This window comes from Dromiciops gliroides, chromosome 6 (assembly GCF_019393635.1).
Source record: "Dromiciops gliroides isolate mDroGli1 chromosome 6, mDroGli1.pri, whole genome shotgun sequence".
Taxonomy (NCBI): domain Eukaryota; kingdom Metazoa; phylum Chordata; class Mammalia; order Microbiotheria; family Microbiotheriidae; genus Dromiciops; species Dromiciops gliroides.
Window position 1 is genome coordinate 226,621,076 of NC_057866.1, and position 14,292 is coordinate 226,635,367.

The 14,292-nt window shown below is 35.8% G+C and overlaps 1 protein-coding gene across 4 annotated transcripts in view; it reads right to left on the minus strand.

Moving 5' to 3' along the window:
* The window catches only part of SEC24B (SEC24 homolog B, COPII coat complex component), a 99,015-nt gene that overhangs the window by 43,776 nt on the left and 40,947 nt on the right, over positions 1-14,292 (minus strand). For 2 of the 4 annotated variants that reach the window (XM_043970329.1, XM_043970326.1), the window contains exons 3-4: positions 13,475-13,648; positions 7,276-7,377 (exon numbers count right to left, since the gene is read on the minus strand). In XM_043970329.1, the coding sequence (XP_043826264.1) occupies positions 7,276-7,377; positions 13,475-13,648 (276 nt within the window). The remainder of the gene's footprint in view (positions 1-7,275; positions 7,378-13,474; positions 13,649-14,292) is intronic. The other 2 variants (XM_043970328.1, XM_043970327.1) reach the window with 2 other exon arrangements.

Here is a 14,292-nt window from a genome sequence, read left to right on the forward strand (position 1 = left end):
CAACCTCTGCTGTCCCCTTTTCCTTTTGCCTTTAATCTTTCTAAACATCAGGGTCTTTTCCTATGAGTTCCATCTTCTCATTATGTGGCCAACATATTTAAGCTGCAGCTTTAGTATCTGGCCTTCCAGTGAATAGTATGAATCAATTTAAGTATTGACTGATCTGACCTCCTTGCAGTCCAAGGGACTCTCAAGTCTTCCTCCGTACAATTCCCAAGTGTCAATTCTGGAGCATTCAGGTTTTCTTACAGTCCAACTGTCACAGCCACATGTTGTTACTGGAAAGACAATAGTTTTGACTATATTGGACCTTAGTTGGCAAAGTGATGTCTCTGTTTTTTAGTGTGCTATCCAGATTTGCCATTATTTTCCTTCCAAGGAGCTATTATTGTCTTTTAATTTCATGGCTGCATTTGCTCCAAGAATGTAAACTCTGACACTGCTTCCATTTTTTCTCCCTCTATTTGCCAGGAAGTGATGGGACCAGTTGCCAGGATCTTAGTTTTTTTTTTTTAAATGTTAAACTTCAAGCCAGCTTTTATACTCTCCTCTTTCACCCTCATGAAGAAGCTTCTTATTCTTAATTCTTCTTCACTTTCTGCCATCAGAGTGGTATCTTCTGTATGTTTGAGACTTATTTCTCCTGGCAACCAATTCTGGATTTTGATTCATACAGCCTGGCATTTCTCATGATGTACTCTGCATATAAATTAAATCAGTAATTTGACAATATACAGCGTTGATCGAATCCCTTACATCCCGGAGTACAAAGACTTTTTTCCCTTAATTGCCATAGAGGTCAGATTCTATGTTCTATCTCGAAATGAATTTCTGAAAATGCCTATGTACTCTTTTCTCTGTTGCCACGACTTCTATGACATCCCATGACCTTGGTTTAGGCCCTCATTACTTTTCACCAGAACCACAACTGCCTTTCAACTTGTTTTCCTGCTTCTTCTCTTTTCAATCCACTTTCCACATCACATAGGGGTTAAGGGTGATCTAGAAAATCCTCTCCAAGTAGGATGTTTTGGCCCTCTCTTTGTTAACAGAGAAATCTGATCTTTTTCTTTTATGAGGTGTTTACAATAATTTATTGTAAAATTTGGGTTAAGTATCTAGTCATAAATTATGCATTGTCTGCTGGCCCTTCATGTCTACAGCTTCTGCAAAATGCCCCCCAAATTCCTATTTAATTTCTTATGCTGACCCATAATATACTGAAACCATAATGGAGGAAGTCTCACTGTGGAAGGGGATAACTGTATAAGATTACTCAACTGAAATAACAGGAACAGTGACCACTGTATACTGGGCATTTATCTTAATATTCACTCTCTTTTCACCTCTTCTTTTGTTTCTTTTTAAATTTCTATTTCTCATTTTCAATTTTATGATGCTAAATGTTAAATTAAAATTTAAATTAAGCTAAATGCTTAAAAGAACAGCAGCTAGAGCAATAGTCTGGAAGAAGGTAGGTAAAACAGACATTAACATAAATAGGAATGAATGCATTGAACAAAAAGAGTCAGAACAACAGAAGATTTCTGTCAGCTCTGGTAATCTGGAGGATTTATATTTGCTCAAGTCTGGTTTAAACTTACGCTCTAACAACTTGGAGCAGATAGTAACATACCATGAAACATAAAAAGTCTGTCTCTGACAGCTGTCCCTGGCACAAGATAATTTTATTAAATCATATTAATACAATTTAGCATAATTTTTAAAATGAGAAAAGTAAAAATGTTGAGATTTTTCTTAAAAGAGGCCCTCACATTTTGAATATTTTTTGCTGTTTGGTCATTTCAGTCATGTCTGACTTCATGACCCCATTTGAGGTTTTCTTGATAAGGATAATAGCACAGTTTACCATTTCCTTCTCCAGCTCATTTGACAGATGAGGAAACTGAGGCAAACAGGGCTGAGCACCTTGTCCAGGGTCACACAGCTAGCGTCTGAGGTCATATTTGAAGTCAGGTCTTTCTGATTCCAGGCCCAATGTTCTATCTAGTAGACCACTTGGCTGCCCTTTAAAAATATCTATATACATTTAAATAGATATATTTATGTCTGTATATACATACTTATGGATCTGTAATTTTATCAATTTGGGTAATCCCCTTCTTGATAACTTAGTTGATGGTCCGAGTTGCTACAGTTAAAATAATTATGTTAAGGATGACAAATCAGGACTTCAGTGAAATACACTCTCCCCTCTCCCTCAATTCAATCTAATGTAAAGACATAAATTTACTAGACTTTTATTTCTCCTAGTAGAATTTTCAGTTGTCAAGTGGAAAAATAAGTCAAAGAGGGGCAGCTAGGTGGCACAATGAATAGAGCACTGGCCCTGGAGTCAAGAGGACGTGAGTTTAAATCTGGCCTCAGACACTTAACACTTACTAGCTGTGTGACCCTGGGCAAGTCACTTAACCCCAACTGGCTCCCCCCCCCCCAAGTCAAAGAGACAGAGAACAAAACAAGCTATAGCCAATGACTTCATTGAAATGTTCAAGTTTCAGGCTACCTTCAGATAAAGGACTGTTACTGTTGTGGGGTTTTGTTTTGTTTTTTTTTGTACCCCCAGGACTTAACACTGCCTAGAACAAAGAAAACAGGGAACACTTGTTGACTGATTGCTTTTGTTATTGTTACACGGTTCTAGAAAAATGTTCTCCTTCCTTCCTTCCAGACAGTATGACTATGTTGTTCATTAGAAAGGCATTTAAAAAAGCCAAACCAAGTATAACAAGCTTATTTCAATCTAATGTCCTTTTTTTTTTGGGGGGGGGGAGGGGGACAGGGCAATGAGGGTTAAGTGACTTGCCCAGGTCACACAACTAGTAAGTGTCAAGTGTCTGAGGCTGTATTTGAATTCAGGTCCTCCTGAATCCAGGGTCGATGCTTTATCCACCGCACCACCTAGCTGCCCCAGCTTATTACAATCTAAAGGAGTTTTAAATAGCTGACCTGATATCTAAATTTATAAATTATTTCCCCCGATGCTCTCTTTTTTTATTGCCTAGAACAGTTATAGTTCACAATAAACAAAAAGATGTAAAGAGGTTAAAAAAAAATTCTACATTCTAAGAAACCTGGCAGCAGTAGAGTTCTTAGTCAAAATGCCTTAATGTTATGGTGCTACTTTGTGAAAGTATTAAAAGGATAAAATATGTGATCCTTTGTAATAATGCTATGAGCTCTCTTCTTCCCTCCTCTTCACCAGCTGATGAAAGTGCTACTGGCACCCTTCACTCCACAGTCAATGTTAGGATCAACTATTGAGTATCTAAAGCAAGACATTTACCAATAAATGGCTGTTAAATCAGCATCCTGGCCTTTCCCACTCCAACAGCTTTACCTCACTGTAAAAATGCAGAAACATCACTGTCAAGTTATTGTGCCGTGAGATCAGTAACACTTAAAATATTTTGCAGATGGAATAAGGGGGGAAAATGAGTAAAAATGAACTCAGCCAGGAATAAGTAGGGAGAAAGAAGAAAAAAGCAATTAAATGCTTCATTCTAACCATCAAAGAAGTTTTTGACAAGGTGACCCTTGTTTCAGATTTGCACACTGTTAGGTAACTGTCTTCATTCTCGAGGGCAATTAAGCTGTGTATTTTGGTAAGATACAACAAAACCCCAGACATTCTGAACATTCTCAATCTTCTAATCAGCAATCATATGGCAGATTTAGCTCAATTTGAAGTCCTAGCTTTTGAATATGTTGAGATTTGTCAGATTCCAGTGAATTTTAAGGGGAAGTAGTTCATGGATAAACTTTAAAAAGCTCTTTGCTCTTGGAAGTGTTGCATTTCCTAATGTTACTTGTGTAGTCATTTGAAAGAAAAGTCTAAAAAATAGCATGTGCAAGATAGGTTTTTACTGGAAACTCAGATATAAATTGATGAATCCAACATTATTTAATGAAAAACTTATACAGTCATTATTTTCATTTGTTAGGCATATGGTCTCAAGTGTTTGACATTTTTTACTTTATTTAGGTATGAGCTGATTGATGCTTACCTCCCTAATTAGGATTTTAAAATCTCAAGGTCTTATTTTTTATAATTAAAAATTAGTTTTCACTATTACAAAATACTCCAAAAGCTTCATTAGCAAAACAGATGGGGTTAAAACATGATCTATTCAATGAACATTGAGTGCATCTTTACTGCGTAAGAAAATACAGGGTCCTATTATTCAAGGAACATCTCTCTTTCCAAGTGTGAGATTAAAATTGGATATTAGATCATAAATCTCCCCTACTTAACCTTTCCCTTTTATTGTATGGTAGTCACAAGGTGATGTTGATTAGAAGGATAGGAAAGTAGAAATACAATACAAATTGTCTTAAGTCTAGGCTTAGTCTATATTCTGTATAAAACTCACCAAAACCCAAGGCCACTTTAAATAATGTGGGACTGTCTACAAATCCCTGTGGGAGTCTAGTCCAGGTCCACTGTCTATTTTTCCAGGTAAAAGCAAATAAATATTGGAAGTCCTCATGTACTGGTATGGAGAAAAAGGCAGAGCAGAGGTCTACCACTGTGAAACATGTAGATTCATAGGGAATTGATGAAATTATCGTAGCTGGGTTTGCAACTATAGAATGTCTAGGAATAATATAATTATTAATCGCTCTAAAATCTTGCACAAAACGATAAACAGGTTTACCATCTGGCCCAGGCTTGGGCTTTTTAACTGGCAAAATGGGAGTATTGCATGGAGAGTGATGACATGGAATAATAATACCCTGGCTTTTCAAAGCCTCAATAATTTATCTCCCAGACTAGTAAATGGAAGATGTGACAATTTCCCCCATATTATAACAATGATAATAGCAAAAATAAAATCCTTACAAGCAACTCTTATTCATTATATTAAAAAAAAATTATTCCCTCCAAGAGTACTTAGTATAATGCACAGCACATAGTAGAGCTTAATAAATGCTTGTTGCCTTGTCTTGTTATCTTATTCTTTTCTAAAAGGGCAAAACAAACAAACATAAAGGTGGACATCTTCATTACAAGAACCAAATCCTACAGTCCATAATTTAAATGACAGCAATCTAATGTCATGACAATCAAACATAATACTTCATGTGCAAATACTACTTCATTTTACAAACTGGAAGGCAATGTAGTTCAGTGGAAAGAGTGCTGGGTTCAACATCAGAAAATCTGTGTTTACATCCTGGGTATGCTGCTTCCTATGGCTTGTATGATCATAAGCAAGCCACATCACCTAAATGGGCCTCAGTTTCCTCATCTGTAAAAGGAGGGAACTAGACTACGTGGACTGAGACGCTTCTCCATTTAGGATCCTATGACTTAATGGTTACCTGAGTCATCTAAAACATCCATTAGATAATGAAATAATTCCTAAAAAGTCACACAGTTTAACCACACTACAATTTAACTCCTATTTGAAGTGTAATATGGCATTCCTCCTTGCACCTTCTTGTCACTTGGATCCTCGAGCACAAAGTTGGCCATGCTTACAGATCTTACGTTAGCTTTAAAATGCCTATTGTGCTCCAGGTTCTGGGGACACAAAGGCAAACAAGAGACAATCTATGCCCACAAAAAGCCTACCTGTGGCCACTAAGTTACAGTTGATCTTAGTGATCATATAATTTAACAATTTTGGAGAACCTTGGTATAGAAAACAAAAAAAACCAGCTTATCTCACTGCAGAGATTAAATTTTGCAAAATAAAAACCAACAGAGGGCGGCTAGGTGGCACAGTGGATAGAGCACCAGCCCTGGATTCAGGAGGACCTGAGTTCAAATCCGGCCTCAGACACTTGACACTTACTAGCTGTATGACCCTGGGCAAGTCACTTAACTCCCATTGCCCTGGGGGAAAAAAAACCAAAACAACAACAATAATAGAAGCACTTTTGCAAAAAATTCAGCACACATGCATTATACAAATGAAGGAAATAGATTCTTTCAATACTTTGGGACCTTTGATGATTTTATTTACATATTCTTCTTAGCAAAGGGAGTCTTATCCTCCTTTTAACTTCACCAAAAACATTTAAACTAAACTGTTAAAAGAAGTGACAATATAAATGTGACATACTAACCACTAAAGACACAAGAAAAAAATCTAGCTCAAGTAAAGGGTGACAATGAAGAAGCCTCAACTATCATAATATTCTCTCAAATCTTTTATTAAACCGAGCAAGTGAAGTTTTCAACAAGTCCTATTTGCTGGCAAACTAACAACATGTAACAGACCAAAGAATACCATCCAAAATGAAATACAATGACAGAAAGATCATGATGAGAAAAGGTGAGATATAACTAAGATTCTGGAAAATAAACACATTAGATAAAATCTGCAAAAAACCATTTTTATATTTATAGTAAAAGTGGAATCAATCCCCTGCCCTCCCCATCAAATACTCATCTTTTTTTAAAAGGTGAAAAAAATACCATGTAATTTAAATAGGAAGGGGATAGGATGCCACGGGTTGCAAGGTTTCTGACAAAGCAAATTTCACTGGGTGAGAATATGGTGGAAGGAAGACTAATGGTCCAATAGAACAGCTATAGATACTACTGGCCCAATCTTAAACCAGTGAGAAACAGCCCTTTAATAGAACTTATCAATCTTTTGCAGGATTCTACCAAGTAAGGGCAGAAAGAATGATATTAAGGACAGTTGAACAGAAAACCACATGTATATATTCTTTTAACCAGTAATACATGAGCTGGTTATATACTGGTCTGAAGCATGCAAGTAACAGTAGTATGTGGGTTTGGTAGGCACCTATTAAGATGGGCAGGTGACCTCAAGAAAGTAATTTCCTCCTCTTCCTATATCATTAGGATAAATCAAACCCAACATTTGAATAGAACCTTGAAGAATCAAGCAACATAGATACCATAAAGTATTATACAAATGTGCTAGAGCAATAATCAACCAAACACTTCATAGCCAATAAAAACCTTTTTTTGCTCAAGATGGAAGGAAATGCAAACTGAAACAGAATCCCTTCTCTCAACATGGAAGGCTTACACGATCATCTACAAATGAGAGTAGTTGTCAAGTTAATGAAATGGAAAAAAAGAGGTCATTTCAGGTATCACAACCTCTTCCACCCAAGCTAAATTGTATTTTCAACTATGTACTTCATGGTACCAAATCCTGAAACACTAATTTTCCAGATTTTAAACAGAACCTAAGATCCAATGTGGTGGAAATAAAAAGAAAACTAGCACAGGGAAAGTTCAAGAACTGGTGTAAAGCTAAAGCAGACCTGCTTCCTCATCCTCCTCCTCCTCTTCCCCATCATCTGAAGTTGATGAGGGAGTCGGTGCAGAGCTAGCTTGATTATTAACACATCCACCATACTGCATGCCTGTGAAGTGGAAAGCACAAACACAAGAGTCAGACCGACAGGAAAGATGAGAAATAAATCATGTCATTGCATTTTAAAGTGAGAAAGAATTCTGGCATTCCAAAGGACAACTCGACATGCGCATAACCAAATGTGTTAGGTTATCTGTGATAAGCGGTTTAGGAGAAGCAGCTTTTACATGGACCAATTTGGTTAAGCATCAACAGTACATAAAAGTACACAGTACTACCCAATACATATTTCACAGAAGGAACCATTCTTCCTTGATGTCTATAAATCTTCATCAGTGAGTACCCTTGATTTATTTCTTTTTAGACCGTAAACTTTTTGCATGTAGGGAGCATGGTACAACAGAAAGAACATAGATTTGGAGGAAGAGAACTTAGCTTCAAATTCTAGCTTTGCTACTTCTGTGACCATGGACAAGTCAAGGTCTTCCTCATTTTTGAACTGTAAAATAATGGGAATGGATTGATTCTAACTCAGCTTGTAAAGCACTTAGCCCCATTTCCCTAATATGTTGTCTTGGTGGCAACCCAGTTTCTGTAATGGAGGAAGGGGATGGGGAGAAGAGGGAAATTACAATTGAAAGGGAAGAGATACAGAAGGAATAAAATAAATTCTAGCACCTGGAACAATGGTCTACACATAGTAGGTGCTTAAACCAAAAGGGGAAGAAACTGAAGGCATAACACATGCACAAACATTTCAAGCTACTCTGCCTGTACTTGGGGTTGGGAAAGTGAAAGATGAAAATTAATTCCCTATGAAATCCACCACAAGGAAAATTTTGCAGGAAAATACAATGAATGACGATTATAAGGCAACTAGGCTGAAAAGTGGTTACTCTTTTTCTGTTTCATTAATCAGGTAAAATTAGGATACATTTTTTCAATCATTCAGTATGCTAACCCAAACTGTTCTTAGAAGGGAAAATCTGAAATTTTAAATTTCAAGAAGAACCACCAAATATCTAAAGAAGAAATAATATGAAGAAAAATGTGATAAGTCTGCCTTGAAGTATTAAACTGTAGGAACAATGATCCCAGCTTATATACTGGCATTTGGATGTTTCCCAAATTTCTTGAAATGAACATATTTTTAGTTTTTGGGAACAGTAGTCACTTCCAAAATCATATACCTTTCCATTTGTAAGAAATAATTATCTATGATGGGGCAAAAGCTAAATGTAAGATGATTTAAAAAAAATTGTCTTACCCAGTGAGTCTCAAGATGCCATACAAAAATATAAGCATATTAATTAATAATACTAATATAATAATATTAATAAATAATAATTAATTAAGCATAGTAATATGCTTCTTGAAACATTTAAATGTTAATGTAAAGATGATAACCATTTTGATTGGAAAGGGAAAAAACCCCTTATAATATAAATGAAATTAAGGCAATAAAAATGTATACTTGGCTTCTCAACAAACCTGATTCAAACTGGCCTGATTTTCTAAAAGTCCAACTAAATGCATACTTAAACATAAATTATACATTACATTAAATACAATAAAAACATCATGACTAAGCATGTAGTTTGTAGGTTAACACAAAATATTCATAGAAAAAGAGATATGAAGGCATTTTATTCTAGATCAGGAGTTTCTAGACAAAAAGAAACAGTATTTTCTCCAAATATCAGGAAACATGCACTTTAAATAGTAAAAATAGATGTGAATGTGTAACATCACTTACATATAAGCAATAATTTTCAAATAGGGAAAATAATAAGTTGAAGTACATTTGTTTTGTTATCATAAGTTAATGAACATGACAGAATCAAGAGAAATGTAGTATTTTCCATTTCTGAATAGGCTGCTGGTAGTCCTAGGCTCAATTCAAGCCTACCACTGGCAAAGACAGGTGTCACAGTCCCAGAAAACCTATGTAACTTTGTTTGGTGACTTATCCTATATTCTGAATTAGATTATTTAAAAGCAAAACACAAGTAATTTTTCTTAACTGGAGTTAGTCTTGGAAGAGGAAGCTAATTATTTCTCATAGCAGAACTGTATATACCCTGCTCCTTTATAAACCGTCCCATTATTATCCAATAGTCTTTAGAAAAAAAAGATAGCTAGCACCACTAGACAATACCTAAGTGTGTATGAAGAACTCTACCACTGTCACTAGAGTACAGAGATTTGGATATGATATCAAAGGAAATACATGAGAACTTTAAAAAAAGAAAAGAACTAAAGCAATTGTACTACATATTATATAAACTTATGTAATAGACTCATTCCAAAGAAAGTTCTAGGGCAATCAGATTTTTGTAAATTAACATTTAATTCATCAGAGGAATCCTTTTGTAATGCAAAAAATCAATCTGGAACCTGTTTTAATTCTGTGGATTTTTCTTTGTAGTACAACTGATACATAAATTTCAGTATATCCCTTTAAGGTGTACCTTATATTTATTTATATTTATATTTAGCAATTTACCTTGCTAATCAAGCAGAAGCAGTGATGTAGATAATCCAAAAAGTATTTATATTTGACACTGGAATGCTCTACAGGATACCATTTTTCAGTCAACTTAATAAATAAATTTGCTCAAGCCAACATTAAAATGAGTTAACCTTCCCTAAACACATTAGGTGGTAGCTTTGGCATGTGCTGGGTTGTAAAGGGAAGCCAAACCAGGCTGGAAAAGTAGCCATAGATAGTTTCACAAAGTAGATCATCTACTTGACCATGGAGGAAATTTAAGATTGGAGAAGTAATGAATAGAAAGTAAGGTAGATTTAGGGATTGTCCCCAGTATAGCCAAAAATCTTGTAAAATATAAAGACAGCTGAAATATATGTACAATTTCTTTTGTTGGTGAAAAGAATCTCAAGAAACCTTAATAATAAATCACCAGGGGCAGAGGACCTGAGTTCAAATCTGGTCTCAGACACTTGACACTTACTAGCTGTGTGACCCTGGGCAAGTCACTTAACCCCAACTGCCTCCCCCCACCCCGCTCCCAAAAAATCACCACTGGTAAAAAATACTAAAATAAAGACTTTAAAAATGATAAAGTAGTTTTTCTAGGAATTTAAAATACTCAATTCACATGTAACATGTCTCTTTTCCCACTGACAATCAGGGAACTAAATCATTATAGACTAAAGCTGAGTAAGTATTGTTTTAAGTTAAAATACTGCAAAACATTCATTAGTAAGGCAAAATTGGTGGAAACTACTCCCCAACATGACTGGTTATAAACAAAAACTGTTATTTAACTCCTGGCACTCTTCACATGTGTAGAGAACCATGTCTGTTTTCCCCAAGTAAACTCAAAAAAATGGTATTAAAATCACATATTCAAACACCTACTGGTACATTGATGAAATAAGGAGGGAATAAAAAGTATCATGGAGTACAGAAAACATAGCCTAGAGTCTCTTTCCTCAAAAGTATAGAATGTATATTTATCTGTATTTATTAATGATTGAAAATATCAAATCAAGGAACTCAAGGGCAAGTAAATGGCATGTTTTAGATCTTACCTTACTCTATTATATTAGATAATAATGTGGTTGTCAATTTAGTGCATTTTAGGAGAGTACACTCTGTTTTCCCTTCCATAAACAGAGGCATAAGCCTCTTGTCTATGGAATGCTTTGGAAATCAAAAGGTAGAGCGAAAGTTTTCCTTTCCTTCTTATGACTAAAAAGGAGGCTCTGACTCCTTCCTAATGCACTTTTGTTCTTCCAGGCAGACTATTTTAATTTCATGGAATTATTAAAGATATAAGAATATGTAACATTTTAAGAATTTCACAGGGAGATTATTAATTACTTCAATAAACCAATGCATATTATAGACCCTAGTACTTTTAGGTTGGCATTTAATGTATATGGCATGTAGGAAAGACTGGTCAGAAAGGGTTTGTTTTTTTTTAAACCAAGAGTTCAAAGTTGACTTCTGAGTTGGTGTCTTTCCTTTGTTGTTCAGAGATTTCTCTTGGACACCCTCTAGTACAGTAAAAACTGTTGAGCCCGTGGGGGCAGCTAGGTGGCACAATGGATAGAGCACTGGCCCTGGATTCAGGAGGATCAGAGTTCAAATCTGACCTCAGACACTTGACAGTTACTAGCTGTGTGACCCTGGGCAAGTCACTTAACCCTCATTGCCCTGCTAAAAAAACCCAAACGAACAAACCAACCCAAAAACTGTTGGGCCCTAAAGTACAACTAAATCTAAGGCAAAATGTCCTACAAAAAAAAATTAATTAGGATTTCTGTTAATAGGGCAAATCTTGATAAATTAGGACTGTAATGTCAGAAAAACTGGCTAGCTTTGTGAAACCAAGCAGCTTCAACTATATTCTAGGCAAAGTCTTTATGTGAGCAAAGGAAACAGGATAAGTAGAAATCTAAAGGCCTTAAATATAACCCTTTTTTTTTGGGGGGGGGGAATGAATAACTGATACAAGTAGATTAATCAAGTGAAGTCAGAGAAGTTTGTCAGAGCTTTTAAGGTTCCTTCTCTCTTTCAAAATTCCTTCTTACTTACAATAGGAAGAAAAATAGTGGGGGGTGTAAGAGAAAGTCAATTCAACAAACATTTATTAAGCACCTAATATATGCAAGGCCCTAGGGATACAAACACCAATAAAACCTGTCTTCTGTCAAGAAGCTAACACTCTACCAGTGTGGGAGAGAAATACAACACGAATAGTACATGGAAAATCAGAGAATGCTCTGAGTATAGGGGGCACCTGATCTGAGCCTGAAGGAAAGCAGGAATTCTGTGAGGAGGGAGGACGTGCATGAATGAACAGAGGCATTTATACTATAAAGTTGAGATCAGGTAAGAATATAGAGAGTTTCAAAGATATACAGAGATATGGCAGGAAATATCAGTTAAAATTATCATTTAAGCACTGCTTCAAAATATTCTAACTTGTAACTGTCCATGAGGAATAAGACTTATGACACTGTGCTTAATCACAGGAGGTAGAAACTAATGAATAGAATTATAAGTCCCAGAATATCAAGTGACTTACTAGGTAACACTAGACAAGCTGTTACCTAAGTGACTTATCTGTAAAATGGAATAAAGAAATGCTTGGGGCAGCTAGGTGGCACAGTGGATAAAGCACCAGCCCTGGATTCAGGAGGACCTGAGTTCAAATCTGGTCTCAGACACCTGACATTTACTAGCTGTGTGACCTTGGGCAAGTCACTTAACCCTCACTGCCTAGCCAAAAACCACCCCCCAAACAAACAAACAAAAAAGAAATGCTTTTGCTGACCATAAAATAAAGACAACAACAACAAACCCTCAAAGAGATGGAGAGTAGTAAGTTTAGTCACAAGATTATTGATGCCCTAATTGAGAGTATAGAGCTTTTTGATAAAGGCAAGCAGTCATTTTGAAGCTTGGCAATTGTTACCAAATAGAAAATCTGCCACATCTATACTGACAATTATAAAAAACAACAGTCAAAATGAAAAATAGTCCATTGGCCTAAATCCTTAATGATTCTGGAATTTTAGCTGGCCAGAAAATAGATGGAAAATCTGTCAAAGAAAAGGGTAAAGTGCAGCAATTTTTGGTTAAAAGTATTGTGCAATTAGTTGCTATATTCCTGAAAAAATGCGGGTACCAAAACACAAAGCCTATGTAAATGTCAGTCAATTTGTGGAATGACAACTTTGGACTTGGAAAAAAAAATAGAAAAAAGATTATTCACAATGTTATCTCCCTAGTAGGCATCATTTCACACATGAATAATGATTAAAAAAAAAACTTGCATAGAAGTAATCAGTGATTTCCTTAACTATCTTGGGTTTTAAAGAATCTCAGACAGATAAGGAAATTTTGGTTTCTCTGTACTTAAGCATAAAGATGATGAGTCTGATTCTGCAGAGGTAGAAGATCTAATACTGTTAAGACTTCTTCGATGTGTTGATAAGGTAGGTTCCCCCTCCCCCCCCTTCTGTCATATAAAATACTTTATATAGGAGAGTTCTCTGGGAAAGAAATACTGGGGACAATTTTGGTGATAAAACAATTAATTTTTTAAGATAAAAAAAAAGGAGACAATTTGCTCCGAGATTTGCACTTGTCTATTCATTTTCTCCAATACCTTCCTGTAGTAAGAGTTCTGGAGGCCGTGCCCCTGAGGCCACAGGCTCAGTTGCCTGCTCTGCAGGAGGCTGTGTCCTGGCAGGAACATTCCCTGATGAGACTGTGGGTGGTGCTGAGCTGGTCTTGGGAAGCTGAATGTTTTGCTTTCCAGGACAGGATGAAGAATCTGCAACTGAAGAGGGCAAAATATTTTACTGTATTATAATAGATTTAATTAAATCTTGATTAGTTATTAGTCACTGTACTAACAGTATAATTAATCTAGCAAGCATCCTTATTATAGGTATATTTTCCAGATTAAAAAAAGGTTAAAACCCTTAAGTATTAATATGATTCTCTTTTAAATGAAAATCTCTCTAATATGTTTAATTGGTCAATAAATACAATTTATTAGGTACTATGTGTGCAAGGCTGAGGATACAAAGAGGCAAAAGACAGCTTCTGCTCCAGGAGCCAACAATTTAATATTTACACATTTCCTTGCCTTTAGAAACAAAATTTAAAGCATTTACTCTTTTATTGTTTTTTTGTTTAAAGTGAGGCAATTGGGGTTAAGTGACTTGCCCAGGGTCACACAGCTAATAAGTGTTAAGTGTCTGAGGCCGGATTTGAACTCAGGTCCTCCTGACTCCAGGGCCGATGCTCTATCCACTGCGCCACCTAGCTGCCCTTTTACTCTTTTATTGTTAATTCAAGTCATCGATGTGAACACTAATTTTGGTGTTATTCACTGATTCCTCAGGAACTAGTGGTATAGAATTGTTTGACCCTTTACCAAATATCCTTATAGATGAGAGTCCTGTGTTTCTTCTTTCT